The sequence below is a fragment of the Neolamprologus multifasciatus genome, chromosome 7 (genome assembly GCF_963576455.1).
Source record: "Neolamprologus multifasciatus chromosome 7, fNeoMul1.2, whole genome shotgun sequence".
Lineage (NCBI taxonomy): Eukaryota > Metazoa > Chordata > Actinopteri > Cichliformes > Cichlidae > Neolamprologus > Neolamprologus multifasciatus.
Window position 1 is genome coordinate 17,061,644 of NC_140445.1, and position 21,861 is coordinate 17,083,504.

Sequence of the window (21,861 nt, forward strand, 5' to 3'; positions counted from 1 at the left end):
TTACATAGAATTCAATTTTGTCAAATGCTTCCTGTGTCCACCTATTCCACACAATGTAAAATGTCAGTGGTGATGTCATAACACACAGGTTTATCAGCCATGTTTTGTATTTCAGATACCTTTGTTTATTTTTTAATAATATACCTAGATGTGGTCATTGAAAGATCTGCCACTTAGAGCAACTTTTCTTTACATTGTCAAATGAGATGAGTTAAGCTTTATTTCAGTGTCCCATTTGAACATTTATGCTTTACATTGAAATTCATATTAATTTTCACTTGATTTCTAGATTAACTCACAGGTTTAAATAATAGTTTTTGTTAGGTTTTGGAAAAGTTTTGAAAAGTGTGATAGTAACCCTAATGAAAAAATATTTAAAGGGGGGCTGACAGTATCTCCACCACTGCCAGCAAGTTGTCTATAAATGTGACAGACATGAAATATATAATAACATATAGCTGAAATATGAACATTATATCATCATCGCACTATATGACATTGCATTCTTATCAAATAATGATACTACTACTGCTACTACTACTACTACTAATAATAATAATAATAATAATAACTGTTAAACATAACCTGGTTTACATTCTTTAGGGAATGTTTAAGGATTTTGTTTACTTGATTAGACAGGCTAATTGTATTTTGTTTGTTTTTTTCCTTTCCCTTTCTTTTCTTTTCTTTGTTTTTTTAAGGTCAGTGTTGCCCTGTTACTATACTCTTTTCTTCCTCTGTGTACTGGAAATACACAAATGAAGTGTTCTGTGTTCCTACCTTTTATGTGTGTTTTTTTCCCCCAAATATCAGCCTGTCTGTAAGAGTTTAAATAAAAACATTTCTCTGTTTGATAGTTAAAAATTTATAACAGGTATTTTATGTAATAAAAGAATCACAATTCATGTTTATTAACAGATAAATTAGTACATCATACACAGCAAATTCAAAAGTGTTAAACGTTTTGGTGTTAGTAGTCTTAGAGTTAATTTTACTCTAAGTAGAGTCACATTCTTTTAATGTAACTCTGAGGTGTAAAATGATAGTAGTTAAAATCGAGTGTTAAAAATGAGTGTTTCTATTTCAAATCTGGAGGTGTTACAATGGAAACATTAACTCTTGACCTCTTAACTCTGAACTCCTACAGGGGCTATGACACTAATAGAGTAAATTCACAGACTCCGCCCCCAGCACGGCTCCAATCGAAGCTGAAGTGAAGCCGTTTCAGAACATTTTGCTCTACATATTTGAGTTGTTTGCCATGCTTGGTAAGTCATGTTTTCAAAGATTGTTTCAATTATTGTTATTAGCTTTTACTTCTGTGGTTCTTTGGAGTTGAGACAAAGCTGTGTGAAAGGCATTAGCCATGTTGCTCGGTGATAGCATAATATTCTGTTTTAGCTAGCTGAAAGGTATTGTTTGCGGGCAAATACCACAGCCTTGAAAAAAAGCTTGCATGTGAATTTTCAGTCAAATTTCTTGGTCAAATACACTTAAAACAATGTCTAGAATGTGAAATGTTGATATAATGGTGCTACTTGAAGCCTGAAAACGATCTCCCATAAAAAAACGAGCAAACAGCAGTAGCAGACATCCTGACTGGGTTCTACGTTAGCATTTAGATCCCTCCAGAGTTTTGTGCACACGGTTTAGGTAAAAATGAAAAAGGTTGAGGTTTTACATTTAGTTCAGTATTACCTGTTGTCTGTGTCCTTGTCTTTTGGGAAAATACTTTACAAAAGTAATGGCTCAAAAAGGATTCCTTTTTTTTTTTTTTACTGTGCTGCAATTGATTTGTGCCATTAATTAGTGTCAACTAATTTTTATTCAATCTCCACATAGGATATGCTTGTGAAGATGGAATATGGGGGAGAGCAGAAGTGCGTTGAAGTTCCACAAAGTGATGAATGAAGGACATGCATATTGTATTTTGTATTTATTGAAATAAGTGATGAGAATGCTGTTATTTGCATTTACCAGCTCACCTATATTAGACCTTTTGATAAACGAAATTCTAATGAAAGTGAGAACATGTACACTGTTACATCTTTCAGAAAATGTTTTGAAATTGTGGTGCACAGTTCAGAATAAATGTTTTTCAAAAACCATTGCGTCTTTTTAGTAAATGTTTATTTCCAAAAGAAATTTCTAGAAGTTCAGAACAGTAAAATTCCCGCTTTTTAGAATTAATTAGAAGATAATTCTTACGTAGTTAAACTAAAATGCTCTTTGAGAGTTAATATATAAACTCTTAACACCAAGTGTTAAATTATCAACTCCAGAGAGATTTGGTGTTTAACACTAAATCAGAGTTAACATACCAACTCTCCAAAAAGAGTTAAATTAACACTCTCTGGTGTGGACCCATATAGACACTTTAAAAGTGTTGAAATCAAATCTGACAGTGTTAATTTGGACATGCTGGATTTGCTGTGTACCATGATATGTAACATATAGTGTGACATTTTTTTTTACTGTGACAAGTATGGTTTGTCATGAAAGAAAAGTATATTTAAACACTATATTTGACTACTTTTATGATTTAAATGGCACAAAGGAATATGAAGATAAAACCAGTCTTATCAATCTTTATCTAAATAATAGCCTTGGAACTTTTTCAATATTGTGATATTTCACAATTTTTAGTGTCTGGCACCAAAAACATTTTCTAATGAACACAACCAAATTTACTAATAACCGAAGCATCTGGCATGCATTATCAGAAGATCATTCTATATATTCAAGTTTCGTTCTATATATTCAGAAGATCATTCTATATATTCAAGTTTCGTTCTATATATTCAAGTTTTGTTCTATATATTCGGAAGATCATTCTATATATTCAAGTTTCGTTCTATATATTCAGAAGATCATTCTATATGTTCAAGTTTCATTTTATATATTCAGAAGATCATTCTATATATTCAAGTTTCGTTCTATATATTCAAGTTTCATTCTATATATTCAGAAGATCATTCTATATATTCAAGTTTTGTTCTATATATTCAAGTTTCGTTCTATATATTCAGAAGATCATTCTATATATTCAAGTTTCATTCTATATATTCAAGTTTCATTCTATATATTCAGAAGATCATTCTATATATTCAAGTTTTGTTCTATATATTCAAGTTTCGTTCTATATATTCAGAAGATCATTCTATATATTCAAGTTTCATTCTATATATTCAAGTTTCATTCTATATATTCAGACTTTGATTGTAATATATATATAATATTTTCCTAAACGGCATTCCATACGATACATACCGATATATATATATATATATATATATATATATATATATATATATCGGTATATATATATATATATATCGGTATATATATATAGTAGGGGTGCAACGATACACAAAATTCACGGTTCGGTTCGATACTTTGGTGTCACGGTTCGATATTTTTTCGATACAAAAAAAAATGTTCATGCCTTTTTAATTTGTCATTTATTAAATTTTCACAGCACATTCTGCACCACATCTCTGTGCGTTCATCATTTGTTTGAAGCCAGCTCACCTCCTGCAACCACTTTTCCGAGAATACGTGCTTCTTTTGTGGTTCGGACTCCTTCTGACATTTCTTTGGAGGTGGAGGAACATCACAGTAATTGCTTAAAGGAGCTTGCTTCTTCGACATCTTTAAGAGTTCTAAACAAATGTCTGTCCTCCTCCTGAAAATCTTATGTACGCAAACACGCGTTGCAACTTCTTATCTTGTGCGCGTTTTTTATTTTGACAGCGAATGCACACCTGCGGACCACTTATGTGCAGCCCTGGTTATTTAGCTCGTCATATTGCAGCCACAGAAATTCTTTTGTCCATGAAACCATAAAGCTGCACTTTCTTTTTGCCTTATAGTCTGATTTGTCATAACTTTTCCGTTTTGTGGTAAGCTTTTCTTTGGCTGTCACTTCTTCACCCTGACCTGTTTTATTTGGCTCAGCAGAACTAAAATATATATCCTGCTGCTTTTACACACGCACTCACGTTGTCAGCGATTCTCTGCGCGATCAACCTCTCACATGTTTAAGCTTGCTGCAGGAGATTTCACTTGCCATGTTTGCATAGTTAGCTAACGATTGATAAGATGATGCGCAAATTATCATCACTCACCAATCAGTACTGTCGCTCTCTATACACAGTTCGCGTGATTGCAAAGTGAAAGCAAAAAACAAGCGCAAATTCAAACGCGATTTCAATATGTCACATATTGACAGTGGCTCACCGATGCCAATGACATAATTACCCAGCTACATTTCCGAAAGAATGCAAAAGCATTGACATATATTTTTCCTTTCTATGATAGGCTGACGGGCAGGGCAGAGATAGATTTTGGTAGCCCGACTGGAAAAATCGCTAGCCCGACGTCCCGGGGCTAGCGATTTTGCGAGGCCTGTATCTGATTGAGGAATCACTCATCTTTGGAAAAGAGAGTTTATTACAGAGAAATGGCTCTTTCCAAAATAAAAGCTATACTATACGCTTCTTCTGGGCTATATTCTCAGCAGCATATTAAACATATCAGGTCCCCATAAGGAGAATCATGTGCTAACGGCTGTCTAAATGACTCGAGTAAAGTTTGTAGCATGCGTGCTTGTTGTTTTTGTCTGCTTCCACTTGTCTTTGTACTAGGATGATGTCGGAGTAAATGTGCAGTCATATTCGTTGTGTTCCCACTAGTGCTGTCAGCGTAAATCTCGTTGAAATGACATTAACGCCACAACACCGTAAATCTCCGTTAACGAGCTACCGCAGATCGCCCTGTGCGTGGGGCTGGACGGCCAACACGTTAACGAGCTAACTGCGCTAACACACTAGTTCCCACCCATGCAATTGAGCATTGCTGGCACATCCAACATACTGTTTTACTTTTGTCCATGACGCGCTTACCTTCAGGGTCATACCTCACATGAAAACCAAAATAGTTCCAAACGCCAGATCTGAATGAGGGTAGGGGAGGTTCAATTTGCCATGTTGCAAGGAGAGCTTAGCTTCTGACAAAAGTTGACAAAATAAATTAAAAATTTTGTATTGTTCGATACATATGCATACCGAACCGAAAGCACTGTATCGAACGGTTCAATATCGATACGAGTATTGTTGCACCCCTAATATATATATATATATATATATATATATATATATATATATATATATATATATGTATAGGCTTCTTAAAGACCTTCAAAGCCTTTTTAAGGGATGTTTGCTGCCTTTTTGTTCCAATTTTAATATTAATGTTGAGGGGTGGGCTCTGACGAGGCCAATCCATGACTCATATTGTTCCATTGTGGGTTCTTCTGACTTCCTTGTCATACTGAAAAATGAAGCCATTGCCAATCAGACTTTTCTGTGTTCATAATTCCACCCATTGTCCATCACTCCATAAAACATGGTACCAACGATCTTGAGTCCAGGTCTTGTGTAATTTGGCATATGTCAGCCTTTTCCTCCCGTTTTACTTCCTTAAAAATGGCTTCTTGACAGCCACCCTTCCACTGACACCATTTCTAATGAGGCTTCAGTGAAAAGTAGATGGATCAGCCAAAGAGCCCGATGCTTCTATCAAGTCATGTCTCAGGTCTTTGCTAGATTTTCTCCTGTTTCTTACGGACATGATCGTGAGATCCTGTTCATCTGCTGTACTTAGTTTCTTTTAGAACTGCCACATCATATTTTGTCTCCAACTTTTTTCAGATTTTTTAAGGACACATTGTAAATCATGCGAAGACATTTCTCAGCTAATAGGTCTTTGAGAATCAGCTTGTTAGTGCAAAAATGTTATCTTATACCTGTCAAACTACGTTACCTTTGTCATATTCAGGAGATTCAGCTAATAAACTGGGAAGAGATTATGTTTTTGCAGTAGTAAAAAGTACCTAAAGATACAATACAATTTAAATAGTTTCTTTGCTGTTGTGTGTTATGTGTACGCACAAGAGTGGTTCATCCCATGAGTTAGGTGATGTTTTTATGCTTAAATGCTTCTTAGATCAGTGTTAAGTAGCTAACAACACACTTTCTATGCTCGCTTCGAGGCTGCAGCTAAGGACTCCAACGATGCTAGTGCTAGCGGCGCTAACGGCTGCAGACAGGAAGATACTGCCAGCACCGGAAACGTGCTCGTCATCTCCGAGCATGAAGTAAGGAGAGCCTTCAAGAGAGTGAACACCAGGAAAGCAGCAGGACCAGACGGCATCCCAGGTCGTATCCTCAGAGACTGCGCATACCAGCTAGTTCCTGTGTTCACTGAGATATTCAACATCTCTTTATCTCAGTCGGTGATCCCCACATGCTTCAAAGAGTCCATCATTGTTCCTGTCCCGAAGAAACCCCACCCTGCTTCTCTCAATGACTATTGCCCTGTAGCCCTCACCTCAGTAGTGATGAAGTGCTTTGAACGCCTGGTCAGACACTTCATCATTTTTTCACTACCAGACACACTGGACCCACTACAGTTCGCTTACCGTCCAAATCGTTCCACAGACGATGCCATCTCTCATCTCCTCCACACATCACTTACTCACTTGGACACTAGAAGGGGGAATTATGTTAAAATGCTCTTCATAGACTACAGCTCTGCATTTAATACCATAACTCCCTCCACACTCACCACCAAGCTGGAGCATCTGGGACTCAGCTCATCTATGTGTCAGTGGATCTCCAACTTCCTAACTGGCAGACCACAGGCAGTAAGGATGGGCGGACATGTCTCAGCCTCCACCACTCTCAGCACTGGAGCCCCCCAGGGGTGTGTTCTGAGCTCCCTGCTGTACTCTTTGTACACATATGACTGTGTGGCCACTACCAGCTCCACCACCATCATCAAGTTTGCTGATGACACCGTCGTGGTGGGCCTGATCTCTGACAACAACGAGACACCCTACCTGAAGGAGATTAGGAATCTGGAGAACTGGTGCCAGAGGAACAACCTCCTTCTAAATGTCAGTAAGACAAAGGAGTTGATAGTGGACTTCAGCACTAAGCAGGAGAGGAACTACCAGACCCCCATCATCAACGAGTGCCCAGTGGAGAGAGTGGACAGCTTCAAATACCTCGGAGTTCACATCACGCAGGACCTGTCATGGTCCTGTCACATCAACACCGTGGTGAAAAAGGCCCATCAGCGTCTCTACCACCTCAGACGCTTGAGAGACTTCCAACTGCCCTCCAAGGTGCTCAGGAACTTTTACTCGTGCACCATAGAGAGCATCCTGACGGGAAACATCTTAACCTGGTTCGGGAACAGCACCATGCAGGACAGACGAGCTCTACAGAGGGTTGTGCGTTCAGCTGAGCGCACCATCTGCTCCAAACTCCCTGACCTGCACTCAATCTACAGCAGGCGGTGCTGGACCAAGGCCAGGAAGATTGTGAAGGACCTCAGCCATCCCAACAACAGACTGTTCTCTCTGTTGAGGTCAGGAAAGCGATTCTGCTCCCTGAAGACCAACACAGAAAGACTCAGGAGGAGCTTCTTCCTGCAGGCGATACAGTCTCTCAATCACACCACCACACAGTACTGACCCACACATATAGTTCTTACACACACACTGGACATTCCAGACATTGTTTTCACTTCATCACTTAAATCACTTTAAGCATATTTGCACTGCACAAGACACTAAATAATGTGGATTGCACAACACTGGACATTATATTCCTCATTTCCAGTTAATACTTGTACAGCTGCTGTTATTGTGTATATGTATATTTATATTTCTTCATACATTCTTATATATTTCTATACTGTGTATTGTGTATTTTGTTGTACAGTTATTTTATTTTCAACTTTAATTTATATATTTTATCTTATTCTTTCCCAGTTAAATTTACCCTTCATTCTAATTTGTGTTGTACAGTTATCTCATTTTTAACTTAATTTTTATATTTTATTTTATTTTATTCCTTCCAAGTTAAATTTACCCTTTTTAATTTTCATATTTATTTCCTATCTTATTCATAGCCTTTTCTTTTTTCTTTAGGTCACGAGCAGTTGTCTAAGCATTTCACTGCATATCGTACTGTGTATGACTGTGTATGTGACAAATAAAATTTGAATTTGAATTTGAACACCAACAACAAAAAGGTCAAGTACAATTACAGGAGTAATTAAAAAAGCAGGTAATGTCCAAAGAAAGACTTTGAAAGGTCTTCAGAAAGTGTGGAGAACTATTGCACAAGACCACTTTAACAAAATTAGAAGAAATTTTGACTCCTTAGGAAATCATAACGAATTAAGGGGGGCAGCTGGAATAGGCATCAGCCCTCTGCGACCCTGAATTGGATAAGCAGAGGAAAATACATGGATGGATGGATGGATGGGGTGACTCAAGACGTTTGCATGGTACTGTACAGGTCTGCTTCAACCACCAAATTATAATCAGTTTGTTTTTTAAAGTAAAGACTTTTCCAAATTTGAAAAAATCTCAAGGTGTTCATTACATATTGCACACATTGCTTTGTCCAGTAACTGTTAACTTTATATTTAACCAGCAACATTTAATAAGTCCATCTTTGTCAAAAAAAATATTGCAGAACTTCCCTCAAGACATCCAAGACACTGCATCTACAACAACAGTACAGACAGGCTGCTGGGCAACCTAAAAAATGCTTCTATCCATAAAAAATTGAGTGTGGAAAAAAAAAACTAAACAAAAACTGTTTTCAAAGAGACCCACTTGAAAAATGTATTTAAGATTTCTTTTCTTTGCTCTTCTTTGATAAAACTTTGATAACGTAGAGTGATAGATGGGATTCCTATTGCCGTATAACCGTAATCGCAGCAGGTTCTCTGACAATCTGTACATGAACTTGTGTCCTTGGTAACTCTGACTAAAATGGAAGCAATGTACCAGAAAAGAAAATCATTCTTTTGTGTGTGTGTGTGTGTGTGTGTGTGTGTGTGGGGGGGGGGGGGGGGGGGGGGGGTGTTAGGTAATCGGTTCATACATGCAGATTTTAAAAAGCAGACCTAATAAAATGACCTTCTAGTACCTTGTATTCCCTGAATACATCTTGATTACTACCCTAGCGCACCAAAAGAGTGAATGTTGCTCCCTCGGGGAGAGACACACAGGGGTTAAAAGCTGTGTGTGTGCTCACTGTAATACAAAAGTGTGTTTTTCTCTGACTCACCGTCCAGCCTCCACCGTCTGTCGTCATGTCACAGTAGACCTGGAAGCCTGAAGGGTGGTGAATAGGAAACACAGAATAGATGCCATCTTCTCTCTGTCCACTGGCGTACAGATCACCACAGTCACGGGGACGTGAGCCTGGGGACATGCAAAAACAGGGAGTCATTAAATAAATTGGTTCTAATATGGATTTCAAAGGCAAAGCATGCACTTGTACACAAGTCTTGCTTTGCCTTCCATTTAAATCCAGGCACTGCCACTAACACATGAACACAGGAATTGCAAAGGAACAGTCTGAATGTTGTGAAAAAAAGATTGATGATGAGATCGACGAGCAGGTGATGGATGACAAAAGTGGAACAAAACACGCTGTAAGTCTGTCAAAGATGAAATTATGGGAGGAAAAATATGAAAAACAAGTAGGTTAAATGAAGCTGGGAAGACACGAGGGTGGAGCGCAGATATACAGCACCGTGATGCGAGATAATACAAGTAGCTGGGAAAGGAATAATCGAAAGGAAGTTAGAGAAAAAGAAGGATATCTTAGTGAGGAGGTATATACATTTGAGGGATATAAAACAGACAAGGAGGCAGAAAGATTGGAGAGAAGTATATAACAGGCAGAATTCGAGATGAGTTAGTGAAGAGGAGACGTGACAGTGACAGAGAGAGCTTGTAAGCCACAGCAGAGCAGAATAGTAGCACCCTTGTCTGTGACTGAGAAACCCTTCTTACACAAGGGATACAAAATCTATTCACCAGGAAGCAGGAGAGAAACTCTGTGATGAGGACAGTGTTATAGATTATGCCTTCACCGGGTCAAACCCCTGAATTTAAAACAGCCAGGAGACTTCTTAAAAAGGCCATACAAGATTTTTTTTACAGAACCCTACATGATAGGAAATGTTTGCTCTCCCCAAAGCTTTTCAGTTTCTCCGTGTAAGCCTCGGCTAATAAGATCCGAACTTTCATCACCGTCACACATAAATGGTAACATTTCCTACTTCTTTTCATTACTGGAAACTGGGGGTGTCTCGGTTCGATAGAAGAGTCGCTATTTAGGAATCCTCTAACACAGTCATTTTTTTTTTCAGCTTAATCATCCCTTAGAGCCGAGAGAATTTCCTTCCAAGTAACACCTTCATTGATTGCACTTACACTCTAGGTCTGCTTTTACTTGACCTGCTTTTAGGCTGCAAGATATTTAATACAAAAGCATACAATGGAAGGAATACATGAATGGGAATCACTTGTTTTCAAATCTTTCTCCAAGACTTGTTAGTGACACAGGCTTTACATTCACAACTTTAGATGTCTTATAGTTGTATGCATATGTCTGGGCATCTATCATCAAATTACATGTTCTGTTAATTATTTTTTTTAAATACAACCCCACTCCATTAAATATATATGTGGCCCTTTCATTGAATGCAATTACATTTTTTAAAAAATTTAGTAAACGCAGGAAATGAAACAGTAATTGTGGCATGCACAGAAAGTTATCAGTCTAATGAGTCATGGGAATGCCCCATTAGATATTCCAAAATGCAAGCATATTTTGGAATAAATAAGAACATTACTTGCAGATCACTTACACATACTCACACACAAGTTTCATTAGATCTACCCAGAATCACCTTACATGGGAAGAAATACTGGGACGTCTACACATTATATCTACAGATCGGCCATAGGCATCACAAAGCTCCCGGCACAGGTTTTGTGCTGATGTTAATGCCAGAAGAGTTTGGGACTCAGCAGTTTCTGTAGTTTTTATAAGATTTCAGTTTGCGCAGGGTGCCGCCGGTGCATCGAGCCACCTGGGGGGCTCTTCGACTGGTGGGGGAGGTTGTTACATCTTGCAGGAGCTCTCCTCTCTTCAGGAGCTCACTCTGCAGGAGGGGGAGATACAGCAGAGGTGGAGGAAGATCTCAGCCTGGGCGTCTATTGTCTCGCGTAGTCTGGAAGATGAGTGGATGACGGGGCGGGTGCAGTTTTCTCTGTGGTGGGGTCGGGTGGGCTGTCCCGGGCTCTGTGGGGCCAGGCGACGCTGCTGTACTGGGCCCTGGTCCGGATGGGCCTGGGTCCCCTTTCCCTGGTGGGTTGTGGAGTATTGGGGTGCGGGGGAGCTGGCCAGCGGGGGAGCTGGCTCCAAGGAGGGGTCACTTGCCCCTCCCTTCCTTCCCACCCCATCTCCAGCTGCCTCCCTCTTCCCGCTCCACCACAATCACCCACACATGCAGGGCCTTGAGGTAAAGGTGTGTCACCAGGGTGCAGGGGAGGCATCCCCCCCTCTGTCCCCTTCTGGCTTCTTGTGCCTCAATTTTATCTCACAACTTAGACATTCACATTACTCACACTCTCATAACACATACATATAGGATCTCGGGGGTGGACACGCTACACGGACTCCAAAAGACCATCAGGGTGTACGCCTCACCCCTGGCGTCGTTGCCCACCTCTCAATTTTAAATACACGTAGACATTGAGGGCTATCAGGAGGGGCTATGCGCTTACCTGCTGCTCTCTGGCAGGTAGCTCCATGCCCTCCTGGGTTTTAAATGCACCTTAGAACACACATGCATCAACACTACATATGAGCGGGCGGAGGGAGGATTGGAGTCTTAACACCCCCCCGTTCTCTGCAGCCTGCTGGAGCGGGGGGATAGGAGGAGGAGTTGGCCGTCCGACTGGGGTCTGGAATGTGGGGCCTCCCTGCTGCTGCGGAGTCGGGGCGGTCTACATCTCCCCACCGCAGGGAAAAGGGTAACAACAACTGGGTCTGGGTGCAGTTTCCCCCTCCAGGGTAAAGGGTACCTTGACCCGTGGCTTAGAGTATGCTTGGGGAGTGTGATTGTGTGTACAGTGTCTCTTTATGTCTGTCTCCACGTTGGGTGAGTGTTGAGTAATTACATATGAGAGCATGAGGGTGGGAATGGATGTTTGTATCTGTGTGTGCCTGTATGTCTGTGTCTATATGTCAGGTTGGGTATCAGACGCCACCTCTCTGGGGACATCTCAGGCCCTCCAAGGTATGGAGGCCTATCTCCCCCCACCACTTCCCCTGCCAGTGGCAGACGCCCTCAGACATCGGTGTGTTGGTGGTTCTTTGTGTCCGGGGATGGGCATCCAGGTACACACCGGCTCACTCCTTGGTGGCTGCTTATCGGGGCCTGGAGCCTGGGGCTCGCTCGGGCCACTTCGGGGGTGGGGTGCCCTCGGCCTCTTGGCCTGGGGCTCGGTCACTCTGGCGCAGCTGGCTGCCGGCGGAGCTCCCGGGCACGTCACTGCAACCCCCCTGGCTTCTGCTCCACGGCTGCTGAGTGACCCCTCATCTGGGACTCTCCTCAGCTCTTTCTGGGATAGTGGCACAGCTGCCCCTCTGTTGGTCTTCCTTGGTCTCTTGTGTTCTGAGGGCCTCTGGATGTCTGGAGTTTTGATCTCCTCCACACCTGCTTCATGCCCTGGAGGACGGGGCTGTGGCCGCTCACACCCTCTAGCAGATCATTATATGAAGGAACCTTTTAAAAACTAGCGTGTTCATGCTCACAGGTGTACACACGGGTGCTCACACACACAAACTACACCCTTTTTGTCTCCTACCTTAAAGCACACTGTGCGCTGTCGATCTTACGTGCTGCACAATAATGTTTAACACTTAGTATTTACTGTTATATTCCCATAGATCATCGGGATGTTGTTTATCCCTTGTTAAATGCTTGTTTTCTTTTTTCTTTCTCAACAGGTGATCCAGGTGATTGATATATGTATTTTTGTCTGCTTATTTTGTTGGCTTTTGTTTTTTGTCCTTTATCACCATCCCTCTTCCCCGCTGTTTTTCCCCCTCTTTCTTTCTCCCTTTTCTTTGCCTCATTCAAGTCTGTCCCATATCTAGCAAGTGAAAATAAAAAATAACATAAACAATAAAAGGTGAATCAAATAGACCATTACGGCAAGGCTGGGATGGTCCATTTGGTAAAGTAAATCCGTTGGGCATCTTTCTTCGCCTTTAGACAATAATTCTGATGGCAAAAGAGCCAAACGGGACAGGCAAAAAAAAAAGAAAAAAAAAAGATTTCAGTTTGCAATAACACCACTTAAAATTTTAGTTGATCAAGAAATATCTAGTATAGAACAAATTTCACCAAATGACTTGTTGCAACTGTGGCATCTTATTTCAGTATCGCTTTCAAATCAATAAGCTCTTTTGTGAAGGCAGACTTGCACGTGTGCGTGCTTGACTTTATACACCTCTGGCAATGAGACTGAAACCTGTGTAGTGCATTTAATGATGTTTAGAGTTACTGTGAAAGCTTCAGCTCAGGAAGTTGTTTCAGCATATTGAGGTGAGTTTTGGATCATCTACCTGTTTTGAATTAGCCAGCTTCCTTTCACTCTCTGTTTCTTAACTTAAAATTTGCACTGTTATACTTAGATTTATCAGAATGCATTTTTCAATCAGTCCTGAAGGTCTGCTACAAAACACCAAAGAAGAACATTTCTCTAAATATATTTGATGATTGTGGGCAAAGAGCTGTTTTATCAACAGCATGTACGGCTTATTGAGATGACAATTTTCATACTTCAGACATCTGCGATGAGACCGTAGGTTTTTTTCTTTTATCTAGTGACTCATCCATGTAAACCTTGTCAATGCACTGAAATTGCACAGTGAAAGGGTGTAGCACTTCTCCTGTGTCAGCAAAACCTTCCTGCAGGTTTTTGCAGTCATTAAGGAGTCTTTGCTTTGCATTTTCTGCCCACTATTTCTTTGTTTTGTTTCAATCATTTCTTAAAAACTTTTTGGAAAGTAGAACTTAGACGGTTTAATTGTTTCTATGTCTTTTATAGCATTTCTGTACTTTGTAGGCACAAATTTGCTTCATTTGCAGGGTTCTGAGTTGCTTAGGTGATCATGTGGTTGTTGATTATTACTACAAGGATTTAAAAAAAAATCACAAGTTCATCAACTTTAAAACATGTCGCCCAGATCTCTACAGATCTTTTAGAAACATTACCTATAATGTAAAAATGTACCATTGCCTATAACATGTACAATATATCTGGTTTCTGGTTTCTGTTTGAATCTATTTTAGCGGCAAAGTAAACACTATAGTTTTTCCATAAATGTAAGCTTCCAGTTGGTTCAGTTGTTGGGGAATATTCCCAGCCATGGATTTGAGACAACATTGGCATCTAATGCAATAGAGACGTGTAACAATACAGCAAGTCGAGCTCGCTGAGAGCTGCAGAGCAGGACTAATAGAGCGGTTTGATCAGAAACCCTGCTGCATGCAGGGACGGACTTCAGTGCTGTCAGTTTTGCATTCATATATCTTTGAAAATCTAATATGTTCTTTTGGGAATATAGAGCAAACAGTACTGACATGAATTATTAAAACATTCACACCCATATGGATAAGATGTACAAAAAGATGTACTCAGTTTGAATTTCAGCAGTTTGTCTTCAACCATATCTACATGCCTAAATGCAGTGAGTTGCTGTTATATGATTGGTTATATGAATACTTGCATTAAAATGCGGTTCAACAGGTCTGTCTAGTACATGTACTACATATACTACAAGCTTTTTTGTTGCTTTTCAACATGAGAACTTACATATGGGAACACAGCCAGTCAAAGATAGTCACTTTTTGCCTAAAGACTGCATGTAACTCTATTAAAGCTAACATAAAATATGTGCACACACAACTTTTATAGCATCTGGTTTTAACATTTAGTATGTAAATCCAAATTTTTGGAATGGACTTAACCACCACAAGAGTTACTAATGCTAGTAATAATAAAAATAATCAATGCAGTTAACGAGTATGGGTGGTTAGGTTGAAAAAAAAAATCATTTTCTGATGCTCTGTGGTGCCGTTTTGCTGTCTATCCTAGTTTAGATGTTTTTTCTCCACACACAGAAAAAAAAACAAAAAACAAAACAATCCAAAAAAGAAGAAACACTGATTTACCAGCAGCAGCTTTGATGTACTTTATCTTGACAGTAACTCTAGGGGTTAAAAGCAGTAAAACCCAGCATAAAACTGCATTTCAGCATTTCACAAGCTTAATCTAGAGCATATTTATAGTCTATAAGCACATGTAAACATACCATTTAGCTATTTTGAAGCCTACTGGTTCACAGCATTGTGCCAAACTCTACTTTTGAAATTTCTGGGAGCACAGGTGCGGGAGCAAAGCAGGTGGAGCTGGATGCAGCTTGGAAGAGAGGCTGAATACATTATTACTAGGAGGAATGTGGAATAAGCAGATGGAGTCAGGGTGAGCTTCAATAATGACCGGTCACATGTGCGTCCCTCTTCCTCTTCAAGAAATAGATCAAATAATAAGAGGGAAACAGGAGCCTACCATGAACATGGTCTGCAACATGTTAAAAAGCGAAGCGCAATCATGTCTTTTTTTTTTTTAATTACCTCCTTGCTCAAAAAGATCCTGTATCCTCTGCATTTCTCTTTGCTTTTTAACATGTTGCAGTGAGCTTGTATAAAAGGATGGATTCAGTTGGAAATGAGGTTTTTTTGTTGTGCTGGTACCTCTTGTAAAAAATTTTAATGAAGTTATGGTATAAGATCAGAAAGGCTATACTGCATTTATCCCAAATTTGGAAAAAAAACCCAACAACATTTTTAATGACACCAGTTTAAAAATTAATAATAAATTGACAATAAATAATCTAATTTGCTCTGCAGCTGCTATACAAAAAAACTAATTCCAAACATTTCAGACCTGAATTTCTTGCTCCTTCTTTTGTGTATGACTTAGCAATACGCACGTACAGTTTATGGACACACCTTGCGAAATTGTCTGGCTAGCATTACTATTATGATAACCATTATTATTAGATGGTAAATTTAAAGTTAATGCAACTTTAATGAATAATTATTTTATTCCTAACAATAAAATTGTAATAAATGCCAAAGTTAAATGGCTTTAACGTTATAATTTATGTTTATTCTCAATTTTTCCAAATGTAAACATTAACCGTGATCTTGTGAAACTTTAGCAGAGACCTGTGCTATGAAGCAGGATTTGTATCAGGCAACATTGCCATAATTTATGTTGCAGACCTAAACTGCATATAAGAGCTCAGTCTTGGGAAATCAGTAAGAAATACAGATTCTGATCAACAACTTTACCCTGCTTTTTCTCTGGTTGCTGTTAGTAATTTTCAAACATTTTTGTTGTTATCATATGATCCTATTTCAATACCTATTTCAACTTATGCCAAACTGGAAGGCGGTCTAAACTTATGTTTAAATTATGTTTTTTTTATTTATTTATTTTTCACTTGCTCTCAGACCTTTAAACACCACTGGGGCTGTAGCTGAAAGAATAATGTTACAACTGTCTTACATACATCTAAACATTAATTTAATGGAATACGTAATTGTAATCTGTCAGATTCCCCTGTGTCTTAATAACGGAGCTGCAGTACTGATAAGTCTATTAACTTACACAGCCTGCAATTTGGCTGGCTTTCCTTGCTACTAATAAGTAAGACTTTATTAATATAGCAGTGCTTTTTCCAGTCTTACGGACTAAAGTGCTAAATGCACATGAACGTTCACACAGCACTGTTAATACACTGCTTTGTTTTATTGTCATATTGTAGTATTGTAGTTTGGGACTGGTTATATGCTGCCAAGACTACCTCTTTCATTTGAATGAGCTCCATTTTTGGACTGAGAAACAAGGGCTTGATAACTGCCTGTGTGTAACTGCTTAGCCTGATAAAATATATTAGGGTTAGTGAAGCCAGGATAAAGAAAACATATCCTTGGTAATGTCGAACTTTCTTCACCCCTCTGGAGATTATGATGCTAAACCAAACAGTAAGTGGAGGTGAAAGTAAACAGCAAGTGAAAACAAAACGAAATACTGAGTGAAGCAGAAGCAGGAGTGAAGCAAATAATCTTGGTAAATACACTACACAATGTTTTGTCTCTACAAAGACACACATCAGTTACCACTCTACAATAACCACCTGGACCATCTTCTACCAACCAAAATTTAATAAGTTAGTGACTTTTAAAGATGCAGTTTTATTGTTTGTTAACAGAAAAGAACTAGGAACTAAAGGTTCACTAAATTTCAACTTCCCACAATTAAAATCCTGCACTTTTTTTTCTTTTGAAAATTTGTCCTGTTTGTAAAAATATCAGAAGTCGTCTTGCACACTGCTCTAGATGATTAGTCTGCAGAGCATGGAGTCTGCCTCTGTAGAGTGACATTTAGAAAAATGCTAAACACCAGTCTTAATTAATAAAGTTCCTAATATGTCATGCTTTCAAATTATGCACAGCAAGTCTGAAATTAGCAACTGTAGATCATTTCTGCTGCAGTGCGATGACTACTGGTATTAAGTTGGTGAAAGATGCCGCACTCATCAACTGCAGTATCAGTATGTACATTCATTTGAGACTACGGTTCACCAGATTACATATTTAGATGACAGCGTAGGCTGAAAAACTTCCTCGGTGTGAATAAAATACTATACTGCATCAAATACCAAGATGTGCCACCATCTGAAAGAGGTCACATACAAAGAGGTTTTTCTTTTCTTTCATTTTCTTCCTTGTCACCAAATAGGCACAGATTTAAAAGGAAAAAAAAAGACTAATGCTTGTTTAAAGTGACATAAAAAGCATGGAAAAATGGAGCCTCAAGCTTAAACATCCTTTCAAAGAATCTTGTCGGTTCAGTATGTGAAGCTCTGTCCAGGGTGCTGAACCCTGAAGCTGGTCCATCAGTTAGCATGAATGCCTTTTAGTTCTACTCTTTTTTGATACTTTATTTATTTATTTAGGAACATTTTTATGCAGAAAAATACAAACAAAAAAGACAAAATATTATGAGGTCATGGGAAGACAATATATGCCCGTGTATACAGCTGCGCATCCACACATATGATACATATATCAATACTTTGGTATTGCAAGTTCTATGCACTAAAGAGTGCTGCCACAATTTGTAAAGCCTAGCCATTTTTTCCAACGTCTCCTCCCCAAGTCTTCCTGGAGTCGCAGGGTGAAGGTCATACATTCCATCAATTTGATGTCTTCCACTATTGAGGTAAAAAGTATTATAGTGGGAGGGTCTTTACAAAGCCAGCGTTTTGTTATAGCCTTTTTTGCAGATGCCAAGAAAATTCTCAGGAGATAAACATTGTCTGTAACTAAATCTTCTGCAAAATATCCCAGATACAATGATGCGAATGTACAAGTCACATTGAATCCCAGTACCTTTGTGATTATTTTTGCAACTTCCGTCCAGAAGGGTCGTATGGATGGGCAGGACCAGAATATGTGTCCATGATCTACCATGACTTCTCCACAGTTTCTCCAACAAAGCGCAGGTGTAGCACTGAATTTAGACTTTTGTATAGGTGTTATGAAAAAGCGTATAATGTTCTTCCAACAAAAGTCCCGTCACATGTTGGAGTTAGTTGTGGTAAACTGTCTTTCCCAAATCCGTGTCCACCCATCTTCTGTAATCTCAATGTCCATTTCTTTTTCCCATTTCTGTTTTATGTAAGTTGTTGAGTCCCTTTTGAGCTTAATCATACATTTGTACAGTTTACTTATCAGGGCTTTGCTACTCCCGGAGTCATAAGAGTCAATGAAGATGTTAACAATCGAGAAGTCTCCAGGGACACAGCTGTTTATTCTTTTGCCAATATAGTCACAGAATTGCAAGTATCGGAAAAAGTCTTGTTTCTCAAGGCCGTAAGTTTTGCATAAGGTATCAAAGGCCATAATTTTAGATTTTACGATAACTGAACACACAGCAGTGATTCCATGCCATACCCATTGTCTAAATCTACTGTCGTGGGAGGCAGGTAAAAAAATCAGGGTCGTACGCTGGCGACCTCAGAAGTTTTATCTCTTCCTGAAGTTGTGCTTGCTTGACCACTCCCCTCCATATTTTTAATGTAAAATTGACCCATTGGCTGGTTGTCAAGATATTGTCCAACTCAGAAGCTGCGTGACCAAGTCTAGACTGGATCGGTGTGTCCGAGAGAGACATCTCAATCGTCTTCCACCTTGCACAAAAGGATGGGTTACACCAACACACCAAAGAGACAAGTAGTAATCCCTTAATGAAGGTAGAGCCAAGCCCCCTTCCTCCTTCGGCAACTGCAAAGTAGAAAACTTTACCCTTGGTCTTTTGTTAAGCCAAATGAATCTCGAGATCTGTTTATTCCATTCCCTGAACTGCTTGACGTTTGTATAGCTACAAGTTAACCACCATTAAAACAGGTTTCTGTGAAGCACTATGTGCGTGTGTGTTTTTAACTTGAAAAATACACAAACATTTCACATCGCAATAAATTAAAAAGCAAATAACAGACAGGCGTTCTTTTAGGTCTTCCCACTCCTGTAAAATTCTTAACCTCTTAAGCCCCAACGCCCCCTGATACGGGGGCAAAAAGCAGGAGATCAGGTAGGCTTGGGGCTTAAGAGGTTAATATAGAGTAAATGGCAGGCGGTTTTATTTTTAATTATTTTTTATTTTGCCATTATTAGACAGTGCAGTTACAGACAGGAAAGCAGGTAGAGAGAGATGGTGAGTGAGTGGGTGGGGAAAGAAATGTAACACAAGGCTTCATGTCAGCGTTAAACCCGAGATTCTACAGTTTAGCTTCCCAGCATATGGCTGCCTGCTCAATCTGTGAACTAAACCAGTGCCATAGGATTTCTAAGCATGTATTTTAATTATCTATACTCTGCATTTATACTCTATACCTAGGCGCTATTAAAAAGAGGTAGACTATAACAGACGTTTTTTTGCTTTAAGATGCTTTAATGTCGAACTGTCATTGCCTACACCCTTACAGGCAATGACAGTTATGCGTTATGGTACGCTAGGTTAGTTATTCCAATTTTAAGACAAGAGTTGGTCATTTTTCTGCTTTTTTTAAACAGGATCTAACATATATTATGTTATGGGAAAGATTGTAAGAATGGATTTGTTGGAAATACACACACCAGAATTTCTCTGGAACGCTCATCCTAAATGATAGATGAAGTAAACAGGAGTAATAAATAAATTAAATAATTCTCCTGTATTCTCTTATATCAGTGGGACAAAGAATAGTACATTCAGGCATGAAGCATATCTGCAGACTGTATTCTTCTTTCTTCCAAAAAGCATGTGAGTCCCAAAACACAAAATGTTTTTTTCCAACATAAAAATGTATGCACATTTTAAATTGGCTTTAAACTTTTCTTTTAGCAAAAAAAAAAAAATCTTGCATTGGTACATTTTCTACAAAGTGGTGAAATTACTCATGTGGAAAAATATTAATAATGAGCGATAATGCGTGACAGACATTTGACTGAACTCAACACCTGTTTTTAGGCTCCACCGTAAGAAAACTGGAGAGAGGCAGCAGCCTGCGAGCTACTCCAGCAGGCACAACAGGGCTGATGTAATCATCACTACAACCCCGTACTGGATGTAAACCAGAAATGGAATTAGGAAAAACATATACCTTGTACATGATGACTCCTTAATTTGAACAGGCATAATCACAGTAACGCAAATACATGTACAATGTAATATGATGGAAATCTTCAGTTATCTAATAAATAGCACCTTGTGGGTCTTATTTTGACTCTCTCTCTTTGACTCTTTAGAGTTTGAAAGTATTTTCCCTTCAAACTGAGTGGGGGGAAATCTATGCGTGTTACGGCCGAGGCCGCCTCAAAAGGGAAAGGACTCAAATGCTGGGCGCCGGACAGCACTTAAGTAGTTTCAGTGACAACATTTTATTTTCTCAGTAAGTGTTCACAATCAGGAGACTGGAATGTGAGTTTAACAAGTGCTAAATGCCACAATTAAACCAAAGGGGTTTTAAGCAGCCTGGGCTAAGTAAGCAATCTGATCGTTGGTCAGTGGAAACAGCTGTTCCGGGGATTGGGCTGGAGGGAGAGTCAAACTGGGTCCGGGGCAAGGGTCAGAGTCACCTTAAATAGAGTACAGATGTTCAGGTATGGTTCGGGAGAGATACGGGCAAGCTATTTGTTCTGAATCTTCCTTAGTACTGCGTACTTGCTGTGGGTGGTCTGTAGTGGCATGAAGGGGTGAGTTGTCCGGGTGAGTGGTCTGAAATTCCTGGCGTTGAGGCAGGGAGGCAGGCAGGTGAGTCGGGTGAACAGCCCGTGAGACTGTCAGGAGGTCCAGCGTCCGGATTGGAGCTCTTCGGCGGAGATTTGTGTCTGGCAACTTGGTGCGTGGTAGGGTTAGCTGAGAATCTGGCGAAGAGAGGGCGCTGGCCTTATGAGTCCCCGGCTTCATTACTCACAGGTGCGAGCAATCAGCAGAACACAGAGGCCCCTCCAAGGGGTGGAGATGCCGGCTTAGAGGGAGACACACTAGCACACACCCGGACTATGACAATGCGGCTCATAAATTGACTAATGATTTCCTGACTGAATAGGGGAATTTAATGGTTTTGTCTCGGATGTTGTTGCCATTAATATATAGCCAGGAGACAGTAAATTAAAGCCAAACTGAAGTGTATTACATATTGTTGGATGACAAGTCTTGCCATCATCATGAAACAATATATTGGCACACTGGTTAAAACCTTCAGCACCATGGACAGAGCCTTAGCGGGGCGTCCTCTGAACTGAACCTTGAGTTGACTGGGAGTTTCTGAGTTTTGACTAAGAATTTTG

At 39.6% G+C, this 21,861-nt stretch overlaps 1 protein-coding gene and 1 long non-coding RNA gene across 3 annotated transcripts in view; one reads left to right on the plus strand and one right to left on the minus strand.

Moving 5' to 3' along the window:
* Positions 1-21,861, minus strand: part of fibcd1b (fibrinogen C domain containing 1b) — a 135,265-nt gene that overhangs the window by 62,891 nt on the left and 50,513 nt on the right. For both annotated transcript variants that reach the window (XM_085168652.1, XM_085168651.1), the window contains one exon: positions 9,153-9,289. In XM_085168652.1, coding sequence (XP_085024778.1) covers positions 9,153-9,289 — 137 coding nt within the window. The remainder of the gene's footprint in view (positions 1-9,152; positions 9,290-21,861) is intronic.
* LOC146514032 (uncharacterized) lies at positions 937-2,170 on the plus strand. The gene is made up of 2 exons (XR_014875389.1): positions 937-1,268; positions 1,843-2,170. It is a non-coding gene; the product is annotated as an uncharacterized LOC146514032 (long non-coding RNA).